The sequence below is a fragment of the Trachurus trachurus genome (assembly GCF_905171665.1).
Source record: "Trachurus trachurus genome assembly, chromosome: 9".
Classification (NCBI taxonomy): domain Eukaryota; kingdom Metazoa; phylum Chordata; class Actinopteri; order Carangiformes; family Carangidae; genus Trachurus; species Trachurus trachurus.
In genome coordinates this window covers 21969635-21996405 of record NC_139895.1, presented here as the reverse complement: position 1 = coordinate 21996405, position 26771 = coordinate 21969635, and the positions used below count along the sequence as shown (strand labels likewise).

Here is a 26771-nt window from a genome sequence, read left to right as displayed (position 1 = left end):
TGCCATGAAGATTCAATTAAACTGTTGCAGATTTTGGCAGAAAATGGTCACAAGGTTTCTCAGAAAAAATTGCAGTATTGTCAGGAGAAAGTCATCTATTTGGGTCAAACAATAACACCCGGACACAGAAGCATTTCTGACAATCATTTACAAGCCATTCGAGAGGCTCCTAAACCCAGAACAGTAAGAGAAATGATGACATTTCTGGGTATTGCTGGATATTCTTCTGCATGGATAGAAGATTATGCTAGTTTAACAGGGCCTTTGAGAGCCATGATTAAAGATGCCGGAAGTGTTCAATTACATTGTAATCTTTCTTGGACACAGGATGGCCTTTTGGCATTTGAAACAGTCAAACAAAGGCTACAGGAGGCTCCAGCCTTGACACTTCCAGACTATTCAAGGAATTTTCTGTTGTATGTGTCTACCTCAGTTGGGGGTAAATATGCATGTGCAGTTCTTTGTCAGCCAACAGGCACAGGTAAAAATCCTCAACCCATTTCCTATTATTCCACTGCCTACTCAGAAGTAGAGTTGGGATTGCCATTATGTTATAGAGCAATGGTAGGAGTTTCTCTGATGTATGAAAAAGCATCTGCTGTAACAATGGGATATCCTGTGACGATTCTCACTCATCATAGTTTGAGAAATCTTTTGAATTATGGTAAATATACATTAACAATGCCTCGGCTTAGAGACTACCATAGGCTTTTAGAGCAGGAGGATGTTACATTAGTGAGGTGTGTCACAGTGAATCCGGCTGAAAATCTCCCAACTGCAGAAGATGGTGAATCGCATGACTGTGTCAAGGAAGCAGAGAGATATTCCAGGTTAAGATCAGACTTGCAAGCCCTCCCACTGAGTGAGGTAGACTTGGAGTACTGGACTGATGGATCATGTTACCGGGTGGGAGATAAATTGAGCGCTGGTTATGCAGTGGTCAAAGCCCAGGGAACAGAGTTTGTGATAGAGAAGGCTGAAGTGGTGCCTCAACCTGCATCAGCACAGCTTGCTGAACTTGTAGGATTAACTGAAGCATGTTTGTTGGCAGAAGGTAAGCGTGTAACAATTTACACTGATTCTGCCTATGCTCATAATGTGTGTCATTTGTTTGGATCAGTGTGGAAAAATCGAGGTTTCAAGAAAACTGATGGTTCCCCAATCCAGCATCATGCTCAGATCATGAAACTTTTGCATGCTATGATGAAACCAAAAGAAATAGCAATAGCAAAATGTGCAGCACACAAACATGACACGTCAAGAGTTACCCAGGGTAACAAAGCTGCTGATGAAGCTGCCAAAGCAGTAACAGGAGCGGATAAAATAGGCAAAATTCTTTTAGTCACACACGAAGTAGATCTAGAAGATAAAATAACACTTACTGATGTAAACATGATGCAGGAAGCAGTTTCTGCATTAGACAAACAATTATGGATTGACAGAGGTGCCACACAAGATTCCACAGGTCTTTGGAGAAATCATGAAGGTCTAATAATAGCACCGCCTGACCTGTTGGGATTGATGATCCAAGAGGCACATGGGTTGGCCCATGTTGCAAGGGGGGAGGTGAGAAGAAAGATCATCAAAGAGTATGGATTTTGGGCACCATATTTATTAGAACAAATTGATCACATTATAGGCAGATGCACTATATGTTTGAAAAATAATGTTCGAAGAGGTGTTACAGTTCCACCAGGTTATATTCCAACGCCAAGGGGTCCAATGCGAGAGCTGGTAATGGATTTTGTTGATATGATAAAACCAGTTGAAGGTAAAAGATATATGCTGGTAGTTGTGGACAGATTTTCTAGATGGCCAGAAGCCTGTCCAACCAAGCGAAAGGATGCTCAGTCACTTACCAAAGTTCACCAAGTTTTGTCAAATTTTTGCAAGGTTTTTGCTAAGTTTCTGTGCAGAAAGGTCATAAGCAGGTGGGGACTTCCTGATCGAATATTCTTAGACAATGGATGAGAGTTTGTGAATAAAATTGCAAAAAATAAGATAGAATAAAATTGCAAAGAAAAAAAAATAAAAATTAAAAATAGATTTTGTAACAATAGAGATATAAGTCTAATGCGTTTATATGCGTTGGATGTTTTAATGAGTAACTGTTGTTTGTCGCAGAAGATACTGCTGTGTTTTTTCATTTGTCCTCTTAGGATGATATTGGAGGAAGACAACCATAAGAATGATTCTTCAGGGACTCTGAGTTCCTGAAAAGATGTATCTGATTGCAGACAATGAAGAATGGACTGAACGTGTCGTGAACTAATGAAGTCTACAATGGGAACCAGACGCTGCGAAGGAGCTGCAGTGTCTTGATAATGTGATTTTATGTTTTTATGTATTAAAGTTGTCATTGTCCATGTTAGTATGTGGATATATTGGAATCTCAGATGTTTTCTTTTCTTTTTATGACGTTTAGGGTAAGTAATGTTAGGAAGGGAAAGGTCCGATGGAAGGTCCGAAGGGATGACCAGCCTGAATTTGGACATTGTTTTGATTTTATTTCTCTGAGGTATCCATATGTATCTGATTAGGTTATTTTATGTAAAAGTTTTAGTAATTCTTTTTTTGATTTGGAGTACTACAATGTGGTTGCCTAAGGCAGAGGGACCGTGAGAGAATTTCCTGTCTTGATTGTTTGATGGAAATTTAAGAAAGATTGGCTGCCTGGCAGGTTTTCGCTCTCACACTCCATAGATTTGATGTATTAATCTTTGTTAATTTTATTATGATAGTTGCTAAGGTTTATACTATCTTTTATTTTTTCGAGACTCTACGTGTCTCGAAGGGGGGAAATATGTAGTATATTATCCACCTAAACTATTTTCTTTATTGTCTTGTATTATCTTATGTTCTTCTTTGTGTATTTTCTAGAGTAAAGAAATGTGTAAGACTAATGCCCTGCTTCACAGGTTCTATATTTAGCCCAGGAAGAATCTGTCTTGTCAGGTATCCTGAGACATGTGTTTCTTGTCTGTTACCCATCTTTGGTGGGTCATAGTTTCTGGGGATACTGGACACTATCTATTCTTAAGTTAGCTTGGTCAAGAGGTTAAATGTCAGAAAGCTAAGGATAAATTCTGTTTTTAGATCCTGTCTTTGTCTGACCATCCTGGTCAGTTATATCCTTCTGTGGGAGAAGGTGGAGTTTTAGAAAACGTATATAAGGTTTGAGATTTCAGGCCAAGGGAGAGTCATCTCAATTCTTGGCACCAGAGATGCTCCACGATTAGGCATTTTTGTACACTGTTCTTTTTCTTGTAATAAACTCTTTTTGAATGCAAGAAAAGACGTGTCGGCGGTTCCCTTCTCTTCATCAACACATCAATATACCACACCATCTCTCTGACTTCTTATTGATTTTTAACTCTTACTTCCCCCCCCCCATGATTTCCTCAATCTGAAGAACTTTTCCAGAGCTTCACTATATGAGAACATAAACTTGACGTAGAATAGACTGGACAAGAAATTAATAATTTAATCATTCTGTAAGGATGGAGGGACAGCCAGTCCTCTCTCCACCCACACACAAGCACACGCATTCACCTTTTTTCTTTTTGTTTTTTCAATTTCTCATACCTGAAATCTCCTCATATCCCTCGGGTTTCCTGCTGTCTTCAGACAATTCTGGTTACATTTCAGGAAAAACTTCAAGAAGAACCTGCAAAGGTAAATAAGAGGACACATGTTTGTACATCAGCAACTAAGAAATCACATGAAAGAACTATGGATATGACTATTTGCAACCCTGCAACACACTGACAGTCAAACAAGACTAATTATTTTTCAGAAACAGGCGTGTGTGTGTGTGCACACATCTATATGATTACAGTGCTGACATCAATCCCAGCTGTTTAGCTTAGTATTAAAGTCAATGTTATTACACTTTAAATCAAGTGATGAGAATCTGAAGCACAGTCCAGTGAAAAGCTCTGCTGTGTTTCAAAGTAAACTGGAGACAGTGATGTATGCCAGAGGACTCGGGGGACCGTGGTATCCCGCAATGCTGTGTTTGAACCCCCACATGGGAATGGAGAGGGAAACGAAGTAGAGACAACTACAGAGAAAGTGAAATGAGGAGGTGGAAAGAGGAAGGTAGTGATGGAGGCACAGGATTTGGTATGGACATGAATTGTGTTTTCAAGTATATGTGTCTCATTACGTATGTGAGCTTACTTTTGGGTGTGATAGAGTGTGGAGACAGAGAGGGAGTGAGGGGTGCTGATAGCCCCTGCTACACCAAAGAAAACCTGAGAGAAAGGTGGAATAAATAGGAGCGAGGGAGACTATGGAGAGAGACTCCAAATCCCAGGTGTACACAGTTCGGCAACACAGCCCGCTGCCATGGCAACGAAGCTCTGCCGCAATCCCAAAGTCCCCATGCTGAGAGGCAAAGACAGCGATGGGAAAGAGAAGGCAACAACAAGAAACACATTCCATCACTGAAATACAGCGAGGAGGGAGGAGAGAGACTTGGCAAGGTGAGACGCAGGAAAGTATATCAAGACTGCAGGTGCAGACGAGGGTGAGAAGGAACCACACAAATCTCATGGAGATGAGAATTTAGACAGACGATGCACGGTAAAGCAAAAGAAAAGAAAAGTGAGCTTGGAAATAATGCAGGGTTGAGATATAACTATGGCAACTGGCAAATATATAGCCCTGAAACCAGATGTCCACTTCACTTCACAGTGACTAAACAGCTCTGTCTTGCCTATGAAAAACACATCCATTTATGTTCCAATTAAACAAACAACAACAGTGCAGAAGAAAAATGCTGCAGAGGGAGGCCGCGGTTTTGGGCTACATGGGTAGCTCCAATCCCACCCACACTGTGCTCTCTGCAAATATAAGTCATCTTAATGGAGAGTGGTTGTTTGGAGAGGAACTTCATATTGGCCCCACAGCCCTGAACCCTCCCATCGAATACTAATCTCTCCCTCATTCTGTCAGCTTTTATTCGCTATTCTTCCATCACTCGCTCCAGCTTCCTCCCTTGTGAACAGGACCTGGCTTGCAACTGGCTCTCAGTTCCAACAGTGTGTCCAATATTTCTTGATTTGAGCTATTTCGTCGGAGGACAATCAATATTGTTGTTGGCAGAGGGTGATTATAATTTATCAGTGACAGCTCGGACCTCCAACCTCAAAGCTGCTCTAGACCCCAGATCGGGGTGGAAACATGTAAAAGGGCATGGCTGCGCCTCTCCCACTTCCTCTTTCCGTTTCTTTCCTCATCGATGTCTGACTGTGTGTCAGCCTTCCCCACATCTGCCTGCTGCACACCATGACAGAAGCTCCACTGCATTTGAAATCACTGTATAGTAACTTGGTGAACTGTATGTATACGCAAATCATAGGGTTTGTTTCTTGACCCTGAAAAGAGACGACAATCAAAAGTGTTCTATTTCATTTTACTGCCTCCTTTGAAAGTCACACAATATGTACACTGTATCCAGGGCAATGATTCTTACAATATGGGTAATTATGGCTATAGCTGTCATATATAAGAGAGTAATTCACAACAGCACAGGAGCCATATTTTTTGATTTAATAACCATGTGCATAGCCCGGTTGTGGTTTGCTAGTAGTTTCCTTGCCACTTCCATTTTTGGCTACTTAAAGGTCATCTAACCAGCAGTCATCACTCATTTTACTGACTGACATGATAAATCTGTACAGCGGTGATGCCTCAGATAGTGAAATCACAACCCTAATTGAGAGGTTGTCTACATCCATCCAGGCTTTGTGCACTTTCTGAGGGTTCTTGACCTTGTTTGTTGACTTCTTCTCATCATTCCCTGTTTGTATGACACCAGATGCCTCACATACACATGCACACACACACTCACACTCACACTCACACTCACACACACACACACACACACACACACACACACACACACACACACACACACACACACACACACACACACACACACACACACACACCAAAACATGCATTCACATGCATGCATGCACACTCTAATACATTGACACCCCCACCTTTGCCCCCCTCCCAAAAACCCATTGAGTCAACTTTTCACCCCCCTCAGTTCGGACGCACACAGCTGCAAATGCTGAAATTAAAGCGAGACATTGACGCATATATTAGCATGCATTAGCCGCTTCCCCCTGCCCACTTAACATGCAAATCTCCCAGCCCCGTCGCCTCGCACCTTCTGCCACACATTCATTTGCTGAATTATAATTAGACTAATCTTGCATAATTAATAAGAAGTCGAGGACCCTCTGTTTTTTATCCCCTCCTCTATTGTGGTTGCAGAAGTTTAATATTGCTGTTGTTTGTTTTTGTTTTGGTAATGGAATACACCCACACACCTCCCCATCCACAGGGAAGAGATGAGCAGAGCATGCAAAGAATTGGAGGTGATCTTCAAGTCACGGGGAAATGGCAAAGAAAGGCTATTTTCAAAGAACTAAACTAGCTTTAGCGTGTTTATATTTAATGTGCGCCTTGTTCTGTGCATATTCTGTTCTATAATGCAGGTGTTACAAAGATTAAAGTACTATCATGTGTAATATAGAGCAATAAACGTAAAGGGTAACATGATTAAATTTTAAAATTGTCATAAATGTCTGTGACAATGATTAATTTTGTCTTGAATTGCAAGCAAATATGTTATCATAAAGATGGGGATCTAGAACAATTGGCACTAACAAGCAGATTTCTAACAAATGTGACACCAAAACTTGATACGTGCAGTTTCACATAGTTTGCTGTGGTCAGCAATGGAAACCAAGTTTTATCTTCCGCGGCACCTAGCCCTTCACAGAGATACTTAAAACAGGAAACACAAACAAAACATTGAGCCAAGTCCTAAACCTTGGGATCATTTTCCACTGCGGCACCACAGGGAATCGTTTTTTTTTCTTCTCTGTCTTCACTTCTGCATCTCTGTCAAAGCCCCTGATCCCTTTTGTCTGCATCTGCTTCAGTTCCCAAGACTAAACACAGGCTTCGCAGCATGAGGCAGCCAGCCCAATGGTGACAACTTGCTTAACTTAAATTAGTTCAACGGCGAACCAGTAAGTCATGACACTAGAAACAATAAAAGAGATGCAGCTTTTTGTAAAAATTTCACTCCTTATTGTGAACGCTCACTTTCACATCTCTCAGTCCACAGGGCATCTGTTACACATAAGTGTTACTCACCATGTTTTACATATGGACCTAATCATGCAGCGAGCACCTAAGCAGCACAGGACCTCTTACAAAAATTTTCATAGGCATTCATCAGCACTAATCACTGTTGACACAAACTGCATTTTCACATAGACATAAAACACATCACCCTCTGTGCTCATTGTAAATGAAGGTTTACTGGTGGCAGCAGTTATTGAAGCATGTGAGCAGGCAATGTAAAAGGTTTTAAAGCAGAGTTCAAGTTAGTTAGCAGCTCGAAAACTCTCACATCACCTCCGCTGGTTTGGGGCTGCCTTTGGCTCACCAATTTTGGGTTAGCACCCCACAGATGACTTTGTATGTGTTACAACAAAAATATGGGAGGAAAAAGTTGGAAGAAAAGAATGAGGAGGAGGAGGTTATCGTCATTTTTCCTACGGTAAAGAAGTGAGGAGGAGAAAAGTGGAGACTAAAAAGAGCTGCTTCTTGTCATCCCCTTCATACCGTACACTCCTCCTTATCAACTTTGTAATGCCTAATAGATAGAGAGCGTAGGAAATCCACAGAGACAACAAAACAGAAAAAGAGGAAGAGGAGGAGATACAGAGACGGAGGAAGAGAGGGAGAATGTTGACATCAGGGCCATCAGTCATGAAACATCCCCTCCACCACCATCACCCTGAAAAAACAAAACAGTGTCCTAACATCGTGGTGGAGGGGAGCCGAGGGGAGGGCAAGGGAGTGAAGGAGGGAGGCTGGGAGGAAAATTAGGAAACCAGATGTGGAGCATTAAAACATACTGACATGCTGAGGGCCTTCCTCTGCCACACTCACACACTGAGAGCACTAACTCATACAGCAGGCCCAGATACATGCACGTATGCATGCATATGTCACACAGGCTGTTCGAGCCACACACAGATACACAAACACACACACACACATGCATGAGTTCACAGAAAAATACACAAAGACAAATACTGACTTGCAAGCAACCATGTGTGCACAATCAATCATGCAAACTTATATTAGCAAAAGTGATGCCACAAAAACTAAAGTCACGGAAGTGCTGGGTGGATTTTAATAAAGCATGAACGTAATGGGCCGAAAAACGCTGTAGCTTATGGCTAAGGAGGAGGATTTGGATAAACCACTGTTGACCTAAGAATGTTTCACGCCAGGGCACAAATCTACAGATGGGTCGTCATGCATCAGTGTATGGATATGCATCCAATTAGTACATGTACCCGGGCCGAGGAAAGGCTAGGGGGGAGGGATGGAGGTGTTTTGTTTGGGGGATGGAGCAGGGAGGTGAGGTGGGGGCGCGAGGGGGGTTAGTAATAAATACCCCTGGACCCAGGTCCCTTGGCAGACTGGAAGCTAGACTGGTCACCAGGGTTAACACCCGGGGCACATGACCTTTGACACTGCTAATGGGGCACAGAAAACCGTCCACGAAATGATACCCCCTTTGTCACATACCACCACAGGACCTTTCACACCAGTCTCCCAGTACGACCCCCTTCCCCTGCCATCCTAAAATATACAGGGAAATCCCTGGTATCAGCTTCACTTGTTTTTCATAAGTAAACAGCACATAGTCTAATAGACTCTGTATTTGTCTTTGTCCCTGTTTGTAGATTTTTTTAATGTGCATTACAGGTTTACCTCAAGTTTTCCTCCTTTTTGCAAAACTGTACCCTGATGTCTTATAGCCTCTCAGTGGCATCAGTATGTATCTCATAAGAGGTGGTAGAGTTTACGAATCATCCGCAACCACCAGTCCAGTGGTGAAAGAAGTATTCATATTTTTTTCACTTGGGTAAATCATTCTTACAAAAGTGTAAATGTTGATTGTGTGTTTAAGGGGAAGCAAAAGTAACCAAAAAACAAAACAAAAACAAACTTAAATACTGCAGTTAAATGTCTTACTTTCCAGGCTATCAAACCTTACGACCATTAGATATTGACTGAATTATCAAGGTGAAACTGAGTGGCAGGCCAGAGTCATAGTTATTTTATCAAACTTTAATCAGATAATTCCTGATTTAAAAAGATATTTTGGTAGGTTTTAGATTTCTTTTTACCCTGGTAAAGTTTTAGGATAGCTGTTTGTGCGTAGGAAAAATAAAATATCAGCAGTTTGGCTTGGTGTTCTAAATAAGAGAAATAATAATAAAAAAATCTATAGGTTACTGGTCAGTGGTGAGGGAACCAGTGAGTAAGTCATGTCCAGGTAATGTCAGGTAGACAGCGAGGACATTCTTTATGAATTTACCTAGTGGACTGGCTGGCTACCCTCTTGGCCTCTTCTTCATTGCCTCCCAGGCTGGTTTCACCCCTGCAACCTCAGCCCCAGCCGGCCCTGCTTCTAAACTTGAGAACTGTGACAAAGCCAAACATTTAAACCACTAGTGCTGATTTATAGAGCTGGGTAGCGCTGTAAAACCCTCAGGCTTGCCACCACAAAAAGTGACTGAGGCACGGCAGAGCTGAGAGGAAAAGAGGTGCTGGAAGGAGGAAAGTGGAATGACGGGAAGGATACACAAGAGGCACTTGAGTGTTTCAACAAGGTTTCTCCTGGGTGCTTAAGTGCTTTACTGCATAACCTCTTGCTAGCTGCTAAATGTGCATTTCAACAATTTCAAATGAATGAATGTTTCAGTCTCTCAAGCTTAGCTCAGCCATAGATTGCATACAAAGCTCGGCCACATGGGACCGTGGTCAGCCTGCCAAATAGATGGATATGGATAGATATTCAGAGTCTAGAGAGCATGAATTCACAACCAGGACAGGGAATAGAAGTCCCATCAGTGGCCTGACCTCTCCCAGCATGCTTGGTGTGTCCTGCGGGACAGGGATTCAAAATATACTCTCATAACTGTCAAATGGAACGAGGAGCACCCTGTTCAACTGAATAGATTTCAAACATATCAGAAGGTCATCCGCAATACACCAACAATAATCTTGCTTTTCAATACCCTTTCAATCAATCAGCCACTAATCATATTTATCTATAACACGCGTATATCAAAGCTCGACCCGAACCTTCCTCTGAGAAGAACAATGAATCTGGGATGGATGCCACCGAGAGGGCTAGGAGTGGAAAGAGAAGCAACAACAGAAGGAGAAGAGATGTCTTCTTAATTAGCCAGTAATGATAAGATCTGACAAACAACATCTGTTTCCAGAAAGAGAGAGAGAGGGGGGGGCAAAGAGGGAGAGAGAAGGAGAGGACGGGAGAGAGGGATAGGAAGGAAGACGAGAGACAGAATGAGAGAAAAGCAGCTGAGAACCTGTGAAGCCTAGACAACAGGGACCTGCTTGTAAGAAAGTAAAGGGGGAGCGGAGGGGATGTGTAAGGGAGGGAACGCTGTGTAGCGTGACACAATAGAAGAACGGAGGATGAGAAGTATAACAGAAGTGAGAGAAAGACAGACAGGGGAGAGAAATCTGACAGGGTTGAGGGAGCCGAGGAGCCAGGACGAATATGACAGACAGAGGGAGGAAAACAGATCAAAACGAGAGAAAAGGAGGGAGAGATAGACAGACGCAGAGAAGGTGAGCTGGATAATGGTGCTGGAGGGAGAGAGAAACGTGGAACGTGTGAAAACATGGGAATGGAATCGCTCAGAGGTCCAGGGTGCTGTAATTTACAGTCCGTGGCTAATACACAGCAAATGTGTGGAGCTGAGCTGAGGACCGGGAGAGGAGAAGTGGAGCTGGGGTTGATAGGGGGGCTGAAGGGAGGGCACGCAGACTGTTGGGGCTCTCAGCAGGCCTGCTGGGAGCCTGTCAGCAGTCACATCACCCCCTGCCCTCGGCCCTGACAGATTCATCAGGACCGTTGCACACACAGACACTGACAAAGATTATAGTGACACTGCAATTGTTAAATTGCTGTTCCTCTTTTTCTTTGACTTGTGTTTTTTCCCCCATGATGAGGAAACACAACATCTGTTGCATCAGTGATTCGAACAGCACAACACAAAAGAGCCAGCACTGATTCCTGCTTCTCTCTACACTACTGTTATTTTATAGAATGATATTGACGACTGGTAGATTCAGCTGGAGCTTGTTTATGTTATTTATGTGTTTGTTTGATGTTTGTTGCATTATGTGTTCTGGAGGAATACTGTGAATATTATGAAAATGTACAGTTGTATTATCAACATAGCTGCTGCAATGCAAAAGTTAATGGAAACAAACAAACTTACAAAGATATTCTTCAGCCTGGAGCGACTGAAAGAAGTTTTGAAGAATTGTAGCCACATAATATTCCTGGTTGCTTTTGCGGTGGACTACAGGAAGAATAGCTATTGCCTCAAACCTAAGTCAATAGGGATACTTAATCAGATTTTATTTAAGAAATGCTGCAGATGTGTAAATATTAGTGTTAGGAGCTTTTTCCAAAAAGTAAAAGGATGGGGAGTTTGAGAGAAATCTAACTCCTGGGAGAAGTCCTGCAGAGTGTGTCCAGATTCCTGATCAACAGACAAACAAACAAACATGGTGGCTTGCGGGGCCGGCCCAGCACCAGGGGGCATAGTTAAGTCATTAGTGAAATTTAAGACCTTAACAGAGGAGGATGACCGATCCCAGTTACACACACACACACACACACACACACACCCTGACAGCACCCAGCCAAAGAAAACAGCCCCTGTACCTAAATACCATGGTTAACTGGCCTCTGACTCCACACCCGCCCACACACACATACAGACACACACACATATGAGATTGTGATTACACTGATACAGGATCCTCTTCCAAAATATAAACGGCAAATGCAGGAATTTCACATGAAAAGTAAATGCCCAGACAAACCAACTCCAAACTCTCTCTCTCTCTCTCTCTCTCTCTCTCTCTCTCTCTCTCTCTCTCTCTCTCTCTCTCTCTCTCTCTCTCTCTCTCTCCCTCTCTCTCTCACACACACACGCACACGCACACACACACAACACATTGCTCACTTGCTTGCAATTTGAAGTGCCTCTAAATCACACTAATCTGCCCCCTTCTGATCCTCTGAGTGCCCCTACTTAATCTCTACACTGCTCAACCAAAGGTGAACCCTATTAGTGGCCAGACAAATGGGAGGGTTTGCCCTGGCTACTCTGAGGCCTTTCAGATTGCCATTGAGCTGCAGTTCAAAACTCCTGCACCCCCCTCCACTATCCCCTCTGCATCCCACCCACACACACAAGTCCCCCCGCTGTTCCTCCACATTAGCCCATTGGTAGTCCATTCCCATTTCCTGTCAAAACATTTCTTTGCTGCTCTCTGTTTCCGACTGCCCCCTCTGTAGGCTCTCAAAGAAAACAAACCAGACCTACTCCTGATGTCAGGGTTCAAGCCACAACAGCCGACGATGGCCGAAGCGGAGCAAAGGTGACCAAACACAAACTCGGCTCATAACCTATCTCTCATTATACACTTCCTCTGCAAACTGGACTCCAGGATCTTCCCAGTTGACACGAGAACATGTTGCACAAAAGCTTGAGCCACACCAAAAGGTCCCCTGAACTCATTTTCACCAGTCTAACTCTAAGTGGGGCTCTCGCTGTTCGAAGCACTACCTGTCAGTGAATTTGATATTCTAGACATTGCATCGTCTCTCCCTGTCTGTCTTTGTGTCATTCTCTTCCTTGCATTGCCCCAAGGGAGGAGCCATCCCCATGGTCCTGTGCCAGCTGCTCAGTGGTCCAGCTTGTGTGCCGCTCCGCTGTGTGAGGCGGTGTGCATTGGAGCCTCAGGGCCTTGTCGCCACGCTGCCTGGCCCCCAGCCTGAGGGGCTCACTGACAGGGGGTCTGGAGGGACTGGACAGTGCTAGCCCACCAGGGAGAGACCTGTGACAGTAGACTGAGGGGACCAGAGACTTTGACTTTGTCTCTCTGCATGTATGTACGTTTGACAGACAGGTCATTTTTGCACACATATTAATATCTGCATCAATGTGGATGATTGTGAGCATAACAGCAGCTCTAACGTCTGGTTTTCTTTAGGGAAAAGAAACAGCAACTGTGAAGTTTGCTTATCATGTGACAAGTGTATGTGAAACTCAATATAAAGTATCTAAAATTCAGTTCACTAAGTTTTCATATCAATACAAATAACTTGTGCTGTAGCCTACAGTAACACTATACTTGGTGAGACTTAAACTGACAGAATATTAACATCAAAAACATGGATGACAGTTTGGTCAGAGCAGAATATAATAACACAGTCTGAGACTGTAACGCCAAACCGAGTGTTCATATGGAAAACATTAATGCCAAGTCAGTTTGTAGTAAACAAAGACACTTTGTAATATTCATTACAGTAAAAGGACATGTAATGTTTTATTATTCAATACTAAATCTTGTGTCAGAGCTTTTGGAAACAATATTGTCCCCATGAAAATACTTTTTCCTGACACCACTGCCATTGTTCTAAAGGCATAGAGAATCAACGTGGATTGTATATTTACAACAATAATCTGGTCTGGAAAATGTTGTCTGTGTAAGTCTTGATCAGGTATCAGATAACTAAAAACCTGAAAAAAACAACAACTTTTTATTTGATTTTGAGACTTCTCTTCAACAACCCTCATAAAACTGTACAGAGCTAACAAGCCAAGTATCACTTACAACACTAACTATTTGAAGGAGGATCTGTGTCAATTTGTAACAACAAGCGCTGTCTGCAGGCTTAAACTGAGTGGAGAAAAAAAGCACACCATGCCTCCTCCACATCCTCTCTAAGTTGAACAATGAAGGAGGGGAATGATACACAACAGATTTATTCAAAGACAACTTTGCAGCCCGGTACTTCTGAGGTCTCAAATCAAATCCTGACTGCTGAGTTATTTCAAATATAAATAAATGCATAAAATCAAAGCTGTTTGACTAGATTTTTTAAAATGATTTCCTTCCAGATTTATTCTTATTGTAAATGTGTGACTGAATTGTGATTTTTGAATCACGCCATTCAGAGAACAGCCTATCGTGGCAGAAAAAGTACTGGTAGCAGGCCACCATGTGCCCTTATCAACAGTGAAACCTATGAGCTCCACTTTATAGTTGCAGGAGAATCTTGCACAGGGAGTATGAGAAATAATCTCCTAAAATGACATTGTCTCGCACATAAAACTCTCAAGTGCATATATGACGACCTAACAGAGCGACTTGGCGGCAGAACTTGAGTATGCATCTGGGAAAGGGGAGGAATTCGACCCCTGACACAGTCCAAAAAATGTTGCTGCATTTATTCTTTGGCTGATAGTTTAATGTTCTTTTCCCAAAGACTTGCAGCTTCTATTTTCTTTTTGGTTGAGGATGAAGAATGAGAAGGAGGTCGCCATTCCCCACAATCAGATGTACGAGGGAAAACTTTCTGGGCTGCGTAAGAACAGGTAGGCAGCAGTGAAAAATGCCATTTAGGAAGCGCTGAGGGAAACAGCAGCTCAGTCAGTATATGCTGTTTGTTTTCTTTTAAATTGGTTCAAATGGGCAGGCATAAACAGCTGGGTGGACTAACATTGAAACAGCTGGTTGGACTGATTCTTTGAGACATTACAGTGGCTGAGATCAGACATTTACATATAGTTATAAATTCTATGTGAATATTGTCAAACTGTCCAGCCAGTGTTAATCCACAAAGAAAAAGACAATTTAACTGCACTGTAGAACAACGTCTGAGTGCACCTCTGTCTGTGTTCGTGTGTTACCACACTGTGAGATGTCTTTTTTTTTTGTAAATTCTCATTTGTAAATTCCCAGCCCGTAATTTAACTTTATTTAAATTTAACTTTATTTATTTTTTGTACTGTAGTAGTCAGTCGGAGAAAAAATCCTAGTATGTATGCTCACACATGCCTGGCAATAAAACCTGATTCTGATTCTGATTCTTTTCACAGGATAAATAGGTTTCAGAATTAATATCAGCATAATAAATTAACAATTAATGACTGCAACGATAAACATTCAACTGGGGAATTTTGTAATTGAGCTGAAACTGAAGCAATGTACATTGATTAGTGTTGGAAGAAAAAAATACAATAGAAAACACTGCACTGACTAGTTGAAAACAAACCTGTGATACACACATATAACTAGAAACAAGACTACAAACAGATCAATAAAACCCACAACCTAAGATTAAGACTAATGGATTCCTCTTGGAGCCGAGCATCTGAAGTCAAGTCATTGCCCAGGACAACTAATCATCGTTTAAATAGTAAAATGATAAACTCAGAAAGATAAATTAACAGTTTAAAAGAGAAAAACTATATATTAAAAAAACACACCAAAAACTAAATTTTGTTTTTTTATCCCAGTATTCAAGAATCAAATCCTGGTAATCACAGGCATTTCTGAGTCTTTGTGAGTTCTTCTGAGTCTGGGGGAGGGAAGAGCTATATTGACAACATTGGAAAATTCCTATTGATTATTCTTCTTTTCTCTGAGCATGGGCTTGTTAAAAAAGACCCCTCTTGGAAACACAATCAATTAGTGAGATAGTGCTTGCCATTGATCACCCCCCTCCACCTCATAAGGCTCCTGCCTCACGATGGATCCCTCCACACACACGCCTTATGACCAACTATTGATCTCAGCTTCTCAGCCAAATATAAAAGCACGCACTCACAGTGAGAGCTGACCCCTATACAAACCACACGGTCTAATACTAATACTGACATCTGCTTGTCTCCATTGTAAACCCATGGTTCACTCATAAATACAGAGGCCAGCTTTGGCCCAGAACCAATATAGTTTCTCAGAGGTCAGAGGTCAGCATGACAATAATGCCACCATTAAAAGATCTGCCTGAGCTAATACTGGGGAGCACAGAGAAACTTACACAGAAAAAGCAAACAAAGGTTGGTGAAAAATATCTGAATTATACAACTGGGTAACTATATTTTTCATTTAAAGATCTCTGAATTATTGATAAGATGTGAGGATAAAATCCCAAAAAGTATGAAACAGTAAAAAAATGAAAGCTGCAAAATGTTCTGTTTGAGGACTTTTTTCTCTCTCAATAAATTACCTAAAAAAATTAAGTGGTTACAAAAAAAATAGTTGATTAATCTTATGTCAATCCACAAACCAACTGGTACAATAACCACACACATAAAAAATAACATGGTAACCAAAGAAAACAATCAAATAGTTCAAGAAGAGAAGAAAAGTAGTGAAAATATTGACAGCATTCGTTTGAAGCATTAGTGAGGATTTATGGTGGTGGTGGGCCCAGAGGAACCAATCTATCTGTCTGTCTGTTGATCAATCATCTAACCAATCAGTGAACAAGCCAATCCATCAGTCAGAGATAGGTGACATCCTCCAAACAGAGAAGTCACAATTGTGAGTGCAGCGGTTCGGTCAAATTAAGATTAGACAATTGTAAAACTAATAGGCACAGCAGGTTGTGCGCCAGATAGAGCGATAAATAATTCCCTCCCATAGGCAACTTAAGAGTCATCTGTTTGTCAACGACCGCCCTTGCCCTCTTCATCCCTCGGTCCCTCCACCCTGTATCCCTTCACCCCTCCCTATGGATCAGCTGTGATCTCCTCTCTCTCCTTTCACTCAAATCAGGATTAGGGAGAAGAGGAGGCTGTCGGGGATGGGGGGTGGAGGGGCTCAGCAGCAGGAGAAGGGGGGGGGGGAGAGAAAACTGAAACAATATGGAAAGGAGATTAGAAAAGAGGGGGTTTGGGCCGTTTGGGGAATTGCAAACTCCCTTGTGCTTGGGTAGGTGTCCTAATGACACCGCCTAATTATGGCAAAATTAGACAGGCTAAAGGGAAGGTGGGGGGTGGTGGAGGAGACGGTAACGTGAAGGAAAAGAAGTGGAGCAGGGGAATTAAGCAATAGGGAGTAAGTGCACAGTAGGAGCAAATGAAAAAGAGCGAGAGGGCTGTTCAGAAGTACAGACTCAAGTTGAGGCAGGGAGGAAGGGAGCATGGGGCAGAGAGAAAGAGGGAGAAAAAAAGAGAAAAAGAGGAATAAAAAGGGTAGAAAGCAGTGGCTGGGCGATAGGAGCGAGTGGGCCCCAGCACGCTGCATGTTAATTGGAGAACAGGTGTTGGGGCTGGGAGCAGGAGGCTGATTACTGGAGCCACAGAAACAGACCGTCTCCTCCACACATACACACACAACTGCACACACAGGGATACACACATACACATAGGCTGCAAACTCACACACACACACACACACACACACACATACACACATAAATAATTTAAGACCCAAGCAGTGACTGGGGAAAAGGTCAGAGTAGGGGTCACACAGATACATAGACAATTGCACATACGTCCATATACATACATAAATAAATATACAAAGACCCTCACTCACTCACATGAAAATATACATCCGTTTGTCTGCACACAAACAGTAAAAACTTGCTCAGAACATACACACACATCTCGCCCTGTCAATCTTCCCTCTCTCTTGTTTTCAGCATCGTGCACGCACGCACGCACACACATGCGCGTGCACAGCAGCACACAGTCAAATAAGAAACTGCACATAAGGTGGGATAAAAGGGCACAGGGCTGCACAAAATTCCATTGGCTTATCAGAAATTAACTGGCTGCTAATAGGCAGCTCCCTAAGGAGAGGATTTCGCAGACCAGTCAAGAGGGAGAAGCCCCCATCAGGATGGGATATGCCCAGTGTGATTAGAGAATACAGTAGGTCAATGATTCCATTTAAATCAATCCTCACAGCCTGCACACACTAACACACACACACTCAAAGTCAGAAGATATAGATCACTCTTTTCTCACCAGCAAGCCACCAAGCTACTTACAAACACATTCAAGAGGTTTAGCCATGTTAGGAGGAAGTATGAAAATGGTGCAATGGGGGCTATTGGGAGTCTAATGCACTAGTAGATGAGAAAAGCAGCTGCGCCACAGCATTCTGGGAAAATTCAAAAGACAACAGCCCCATTTTTCCATTATATGAAAACTATCTTCAGCTGAGCTCCTTTGAGACACACTGTCAACGGCCAGCCAGCTTGAACTGAGGAGAGGGAAGAAAAGGATCCTTGACGTACACGAAGTGAGTGTTTTCTAGACTGACGGATGTAGGGAAGGAGAGAGGAAAGGAAAGGGGAAAGAAGGAACCGAGGGAGGGAAAGGTGATGAAGTTTGCTTGTATGACATCACAGAGAAGGTATTTCACATTCAGTCCGCTTATGAACATTCATCACATTGGCTAATGCCGGGCAGACAGTGTGGGACCTCCGAAATCCCTCGGACGTGAAGGCCCTCACACACGGCGATTACAGCGGTGGTCATCCACCTTTAAGTCTGATAAGTGGCTGTCAGGGTGAACATTTACTACATATGTGAGCCTGTCTGCTGGTATGAGAGATCCACATGCTTCTGATAAAAAGGAAATCTACGCTTTTGGCAAGTTTCAGGTGCAATGTCGGCTGTTCGACGTAATGAGAGACCGAACTGAAACTGATCCCAGAAGGCTGAAGATAGATCAACAGATAAACAGAGAGTGAAGAGGGAGGAACACATGGGAGACAGATATGGACACAGATACTCTGTATTGTATGTTACAGCCCAACAACTGCACTGGTGCAGTTTAAACAGACACGGCACACGGATACTGCGAACACTTATCACTATGTTGCACACATTTATACTTATATGTGATTCACACATGTGCTAATTTATATGAAATGAACACACAGACATCACTGTGTCTCCGGAGCTATTTTCTCTCGATGGCCAATATTCATTAGCTATAAGTGCAGCAACTGATTGGTGGGATCTCTTCACATTCAACGATGATCTCTTTGGCACTGTGAGTGAGTGTGTAGGTGCATACACAAAGAAAGGGCAGCCTGAACACTTAGTAAGAAGAGGTGCTTGTTTGAGGCGGTGAACACTGTGTGGGACATGATTTGATCTCATTACCTGTCAATGATGACTGGGTCAGAGGGCGTCTCGTTTCGGTTGCCACAACTTTTCTTCTCACAACAGCGGCTGAGCAGGCATTTGAGGAGACAGGGAAAAAAGGAAAAAGTCAGTGTTGGGGAAAACTAATTAAACAAGAGGAGCCATCATTTGCCTGGGCCATCCACATCCTCAGGCCCAGACTACTCTGCCCCGCAGTCGGCCAAGATCCAGGAGCACACAAAGGAGGCATGAGAGGGGAGGGGAAGAATAGACAAAAGAATAAAAGAGGAAGAAAAGGTACAACAACACACCCTACAAACAGTGAGAGACTATTCAAAAGTGAAAAGCCAGCCAGGCAATCTGTCACATTGATTTCAAAATCAAACTCAACCCCCACACAGCCTCATTACGCACACATACACACACATACATGCACATGCACACACACACACACACACACACACACACACCGTCCCACAACATCCTACCATTCGTCAACAGTCCTGTCCGAGGAGCCTGCTGGCCACCCAGCCCACCCCTCCCAAAAGTCCCCTTCACTGCATAACAAAAGTGCCCCCACCCCTAACCATCTGCCACCCCTACACCTCGCCTCACCCCTCTCGTGTCCCAGCTTGGCCCTACCCTGCCCCCCTCCGCCCCCCTGTCAGACGGCCTCACTCCCCAGCTGTGACGCTTGCCCTCTGCCTCTTCGGCTCTGTTATTAGCCAGCTGTGAGTCACATTCGGGCATCTGCTGGCTACACAATGGCAAAGCCCACTCTGTTTAAGCCCCTTTCCCCTTGTCCCAGCCCCCTATCCTTCCCCCTGCTGCCCTCCAATCCTGGGTGACTGCCTCACTTCCAGACCACTCTCTGAGATTCGCTCTCTCTCCTCTCCATCCATAACATCATTTTCTCCACTCGCCAAATAATAACAAAAACCCTTTAGTCCCTAAGCCATGATTAGATTTCTTAAACTTGCTCTGCCATTGAAAGAACTTTCTGCACCACTACACTTGTTGACAAAGTCCACACATGCCATCATGACTAAACACAATGCTGCAGCTTTGATGAAGGGAAAGGTGGGTTATTCCCCTAAAGCACGTCTGAGTGCAAAACCCCAGGCTGAGGAGTAAGGAGCTCCAGGAAGAAACAGGAGCTGTCCGGGAACATGTTGCGTTACAGCAGAGAGCAGCAGGGGGCTACCACTGTAACAAGGATGATGACAGACAGACTTGACTTACAGTTCAGCCACAGTCTAGTTTTCAAAAATGTAGAGCCCCAAGCATCATCCCAAAACCACATTTCAAGACAAAGCAGAGTGAAGGAGAGTAATGGATGTTTGGATTTCGTCCCTGTGGGTGAAAGTTCCCAATAAGCATGTGTGTGTGTGTGTGTGTGTGTGTGTGTGTGTGTGTGTGTGTGTGTGTGTGTGTGTGTGTGTGTGTGTGTGTGTGTGTGTGTGTGTGTGTGTGTGTGTGTGTGTGTGTGTGTGTATAACACTCACCTGCACATAACCTCATGTGTGAGCAGAACTCTGCACATTTCTGGATTCTTGTTTTGTCCCTCATATGATATGGGCTAAGAGGAGGAAATGAGACGCAATGGGACAGATTCAGTTTCACAGAGCATCAATGAAACGTCTGTTTATATAGCTGGAGGTGGAACCCCCTTCGAGAAGACTTGAGGAAAGTTTACCAACCTGTTTGGTGACAGAGTCGATAAGTCGTGCGTAAAGATCTTGCTCCGTGCGGACTCCTGTAAAAAGAAACCGGTTGTTATATTAATAACTCTAACAATTTATTCTAAGCATGAATAAAAATTTCCAAAGAAACTGAATGTACGATCTCTTGCCCTCGGCTCATTAGTTAAACAGAAGCTGGGAGTAGATGAAAGATCAAGCTAGAAATAGACATTTTTATTGTGCAGATAACCTTTATATCACAGAACACTAGTAAATTAAAGCTGAGTCACTGGACCCTAATTACAAAATACTACCTACAGTTGCTCCAAGCAAAGCAACTGACATTGTACCGAAACTCACTTACCCACGCTTAGCAGTTGATAAAAGAGTACATTAGGATGAGAATTCTCAAAATAAAATGAGAAGATTTATGATTAAAACCTTTTTTTCTTCAACTCTGGACAAGCTCTCAGAAAAAGCATTGAACTCTGTCCAGCAAACATGGAGGAATAAGATTGGCATGCAGTTCCTCGCTGATGGTTTCAGAGGGGATTGAGAGTTATTTGATGTTTGATGATTATTAGTCATGTCCTGCTTTGAGGCCAGAATTTATATCCATGTTCTCACGACTTGTCAGCCTGTTCTTTCTGTGGTTATTTCTCTGTCAGCTTTTGATTTATCCCCAAGTTTAGTTGATTGAGTTGACTGAGGAGATTAGTTAAACACCAACGGGTAACTGATCAGTTTGTTGAGGGGGTTTAACTGAAGAGCAAATGTTTTTTTCTATTAGTTTCTGGTTGCTAAATTATGAGTTGTGTCTCTGATTGAGATTTCTAGAGACACCTGAACCTCTGAATGCTTCGAAAACCTCCACTATAAATCACACTACAGTGGAAAGCGACATTTAATGAATTGCTTCTTGAGAGAAGAGCGCATTACCCAAGGAATTTTTATAGAGACTTTGGAGAGTATTGCTTTTAAAATGTGTTCCTCTCATCAAAGTCTCGATTGGGATGCCTTTGATATCGCTTGGGGGAAGGGGATGAGAGGAGGGGATGTAGAGGAAGTGCTTTTGGTGTGCTTGTATGTACATGTGTGTGTGTGTGTGTGTGTGTGTGTGTGTGTGTGTGTGTGTGTGTGTGTGTGTGTGTGTGTGTGTGTGTGTGTGTGTGTGTGTGTGTGTGTGTGTGTGTGTGTGTGTGTGTGTGTGTGTGTGTGTGGAGGGTGTACGAGGGGGTTGCTGTAGAACATGTCTTTTATCTTCTCTCCCATGGGTGCCACTGCTGTGGCAGAGTAGGGGCAGCAGTGGCTCATGGGAACCAAATTTCTCTGTGTAGCTCCCAATCTGATGTGGAAGCACCGTGAGGAGGGGGTGAGTTGGAGGGGGTGTGGTGGGGTGGCAACATGTACCTCATTTCCCCCATACATGCGCCCAGGAGAGGCTACTCGCAGTGCGGAGCGTTGAATCGTACAAGCCCAGTGATTAGGCGATGAGCGGAAAGGAAATTTATGAGCTCAAAGAGGAGAGGAGAGGTAAAGCAGGGAGGGATGTGGAGGAAGATTACTTAAGTGGAGAGGTGGGTGTCACGTTAGGGAGCTGGTGTCACTGCTAACCTTGTTCCCCGCTTGTTACGTGCAAGAGTTAGCATCGTGTCTAAATGATCAAATTAGACACCGGAGAGGGCAACGAATCAACCCGCAACCTGTGAACTAATATCTGACTCTACTCACCGTTGCTGTAGAGGAGCTGCAGCTTGTAGTGCGTACCGTTGTTGGTTTTTTCTCCCGTCTGCTCCTTGGAAAGACACAGAAGACAGACAAACGCAGGGCATGCAGTTAAGCACATCTGGGCCACAGATATGTACAGCTGGGCATCCCAATGCACTGTAAAGCACAGTGAGTCTCTCCTAATCCTGCAGCTCGCCCTTCCCTAGGAGCAGCATTGAGATCAGAGAGTTGTCTGCTCAAAGCCCGTATGGGACCCTGCATTGTGCTCATAAGCTGAGTGCTTAACCTTGAGTCGGATGTTCTTTGTAGAGGTTGAACTATCATGTCTGATAGGAACTCCTAAAACCTTGAGATCAAATGCAGTGGTCCTCCCAGCAACAAGGTAGTACAGGCATGGGCGTATGTGCATGTGTGTGTGTGCAAAGTGTGTTCCAGTCGGTGGAAAGTACTGTATGTGAGATGGAGCAGCAGTCGACCTTGACAGAAAAACTTCCTTTCTGCTATCCCTCCTTCCCCGAGGCTCTCCACTAGCCGCTCACTTCTTCCTTCTCTCCCCCTCTCCGCCTCTTGTTCCCCAGCTTCCTTTCTCTTCCTCTACCTCTACTGGTCTTTCTAAGTGGTCTCAAAGGAATGCTCTCTGGTCCAATAACCCAGGAGGCTGGCATCACAGAGACGAGAGCAAGAAGAGCAGAGAGAATGGGGGAGGTTGGGGGAGTAGACCAGGAGAAGGAGACAGTTGTAAGGAGGGAGGAAGAAGAAGAAGAAGAAGGGGCGAATTAAGATGCACAAAGTTGGAAAGTAAAGGAACTCAAAACTTAATATCAGAGGATTGAGACACACCAGGAGATAGATGGGTGCCTGGCTTCATAAGTTTTGTAAATATACACAGAGGAACATTTATTTTGCCATGCCATCACTCTACCTCCTCATAATTACAAAGCAAAAACAGATGCCAGGGTAACCATGCAGAAAATGAACTCCTCCACTGCCGTCATATTACTCTGCACTGGCCTGTGTGGCACAAAGGGGGGAGGGAGGGAGGGTGGGTGGTTGGTTGTGGGGGCGGGGGCACTGACAGCTTTTTTGCCCTGGCATTAGCACTGCTGCCTGCCCCCCCCCCCCCCCTTCTGTTCCTCCCTGTGCCCACATGAAATGCATAGTGAAACTATGTTTGAACTTCAGTTGACAGGACGGTGTCCTCTTGTCTTTCTCACAGGGGAGAGCTGTTGCCAGTTTAGGAGATTATTGCCCCCCCGCCCCCTCACCACAAGGCAAAAACATCCATCAACGCTGGGCATAAGGCTCCCACTCCAGGCAGTCAGCCGTCTCTGGTCTCTTTCTATCTCTGTCTCCACACTCTACCTTTCCTTATTTCGGTCTTGTCAGACCTAAGGAATCCAGCTTCCCCCCCATAGCAGTATTTAGAGTATGGGAGGGGGGCATGTAGGAAAAGAGACTTTGATGATTAGTTCACTGTATAACTTAACAGGAGCGAGCATAATTTGCATTTTAAAAAGTAGTGATGTCCTCCTAATGAGGCAAGCTGCTAATTAGTCATTAGATATTCTTTTTCAATCCCACATCATCAGCTCATTGAGGGTAAAGCTTGTGTAAACATGTAGCCGTCAGCTGTTGGATATGCTTCGCTTTACTGGGGATGGGGAAGATCAAGTTGAGCACCTGGTCACAGCTGAAATATAGTGTACATTACGGATACTTTATATTCTTACTTTTCGCAGTTTTTTCTGCCACTGTCAGTTTATCTACATCATCTCAAAATGTTCCCTGAAAGAAACTTTGATGATGAATATTGTGGTGAAGTGATGACATCCTGACATAATTAATTAAATGCAGAGAAACACCAACACACCTTGTCATGCTCAACAAAGTCCACAAACGCAGTCCTCTCCACCTCCACAGGTTGTCCGTGTCTGTCGTAGAGTGCCAGGACAAAGTGGAAGAAGTTGGACTTGCGGAGATTGGAGGGCGGCTGCTTCTCAAAATGAGCTCTTGATAGAGCAACTCCACTGAGAACACAAGAGGAAGAGACAGTCAGCCCACACTTCCCCTTGTGATATTAAAAACTCAAATGCTGTTCAATCAACTGATTACCTTTCTGAATACAAATGTTGTCTATATATATATTTGATGTCTGTTTCTCTGCATAAAACAAGCAAAAACACAAGGTCAAACATTTTACTCTGCTTGCACTAAATCATTAAAATTAAATTAAATATGTTTGATTTACTGCCATTTATTATTCATATATTAAAACAATCTCTAGCAGATTTCCCCCCCATTAGATAAAACGTTGTTCTCTCTCATTCTTAAGGCCTTCATCTAATTCATACAGTGGTTTTAAATAATTTATAATAATAATGATAAAAGAAAATTGCCTTTTCTAAATATTTAGTTTTTGCCATAATTTGAATGATTGTGTAAAATGAAAGTTGTGACCAGGAAAATAAGTTTAAATAAACAAAACAACTAAGAAAAAAAAACAGGAGAAACATGAAATGGTAAAACTTGATTAAACTGTGACTGAACTCTGAAAACTGTAAAGTCACAATAAAATGAGCTGCAAGACATGAACGAAATGATAGTGATTGTAGAATTTAAATCAGGTGTGTCCAGTGTTTTATCCCAGATGTGCAGAGGAGAAACAGAGCTGATCAGTTCTCCAGGGTCAGCGCAGAGGCTGCACAGCAGTTTTCCTGTAAATGTAACTTCGCTCTACAATGGGCCATTTTCTGTCTTTTTACAAATCCTCAGTCAAACTTCAGCTGATTGTTTTTTTGTTCTAACCCCGGTTACAGCCATACATATCTGCTAATCAACTAAAGGAAAGTCTAAGGGAAAAATGCTTGTGACAATTTTTGTATAGATATAATCGAGCTTTTATAATGTATTTTTTTACGATCAAATTAATTGTTTATGAATATCAAATAACATAAAGACAGCGCGAATAGCGTCATTCTTGTACTACTTATTTATATTTATTCTGTATTAATATATATATGTATATATATGTATGTGTGTATTTTTTATGTATTGTACTAATTAACCTGTTGCCTTCTGTGTTCTTTTGTGTTTTATGATTATTAAAACAGTTTTCTAAACTTCTGACACAATGAGTTTGAAACCTGTGAACACTGGTGTTGGTTGTGAAGAGGGGGATTGAACATCAAATGAAATCTTGAAAATACTCCGGGAAATGTTGAAGAGTTATAATAATGTGACGTGTTTGGCACTGAACTGTTTTTCATCAGAAAAAAAAACACATCTGGTTCATCATCTGAACCCTAACCCGATCCAAGAAAAAACATTTGGATTAAGCTTTTGTCACATTCATTGTTCTCAAAAATGATCTCAAATTTAATTCTTACTAAAGTAAAATAAATGTAATGAAAATGCTCTACTTGTCTACATGTTATACTGATTATTATGCTTGCCAACAAGGCCTAGTATATTTTCCCTTTGTGCATATACCCAGAAATGTCCTTTCATCTGTCTGGTAATAATTATTATGATAATCTTAAGTGTTCTATTATCTCATCTAAGTTTTATGAGTTTGTGGACAATTCGTTTTAAAGGGGAGTCGTGTCATCAACTGCAACAAGTAGTTTGCACCGCTGTGTGTTAAATTTTATCAACTAGGTTGTACTGATGAGACTGATCGTTAAAATGAATTCTGTGACACTGCCAGCAAACTTGGGTGCAATGAATGTAAACACCTGGAGAGAAGGTAGAGCTGGGTCTGTACTGTACCTTTGCGCCGCGACGTTCGCATCCACAACCCCGACATTACGCACCCACGACCGGACTGGATCCATCTCCTCTCCAAGAATTCTCTCTTTTAATCCGCTCACTTCTCGTATGAGATGCTCCTGGATTCCGAACATTTAAGCCTCGTCCAGATCGTGTGGTGAACTTTTTTTTTTTTTTTTTTAACTTAAGGAGGTAACAAAAAATTGAGTTGGGGAGCTTAAGCACTTTGGCAAACAACAGAAGGTCCACCCCAAGGTTCTGCGCTCCTCCTGAGCGCCACGAGAAAAAAAAGAGCTTGCACGGAGCTTTGAGAAATAACTGACTGGTGCTGTGTGGTGTTTCGAAGGGCGTCTCAATACAAAAAAAACCCAAATCCACGCTGACTTTCTTTCAAGACTCAAGAGATGATACTAAACACACTCCCCGGCTATTTGCAAGCATTGTCCAAGCGCAAATCTCCAGCGTCAGGTCGAGCGCAAACGATCACCTGCTCGGTGGGCTGGACTCCTCACGCGCTTCAGAGCGAATC

At 43.0% G+C, this 26771-nt stretch overlaps 1 protein-coding gene across 2 annotated transcripts in view; it reads right to left on the bottom strand.

The window, feature by feature from the left end:
• Positions 1-26376, bottom strand: part of ebf2 (EBF transcription factor 2) — a gene marked incomplete at both ends in the record, with an annotated part of 36612 nt that extends 10236 nt beyond the window's left edge. Inside the window, 7 exons of one of the 2 annotated variants that reach the window (XM_083978183.1) lie at positions 3586-3667; positions 19083-19151; positions 20570-20643; positions 20765-20820; positions 22478-22541; positions 24345-24501; positions 26243-26376. In XM_083978183.1, the coding sequence (XP_083834309.1) occupies positions 3586-3667; positions 19083-19151; positions 20570-20643; positions 20765-20820; positions 22478-22541; positions 24345-24501; positions 26243-26376 (636 nt within the window). The remainder of the gene's footprint in view (positions 1-3585; positions 3668-19082; positions 19152-20569; positions 20644-20764; positions 20821-22477; positions 22542-24344; positions 24502-26242) is intronic. The other variant, XM_083978184.1, reaches the window with a different exon arrangement.
• Between the last annotated feature and the right edge of the window lie 395 nt (positions 26377-26771).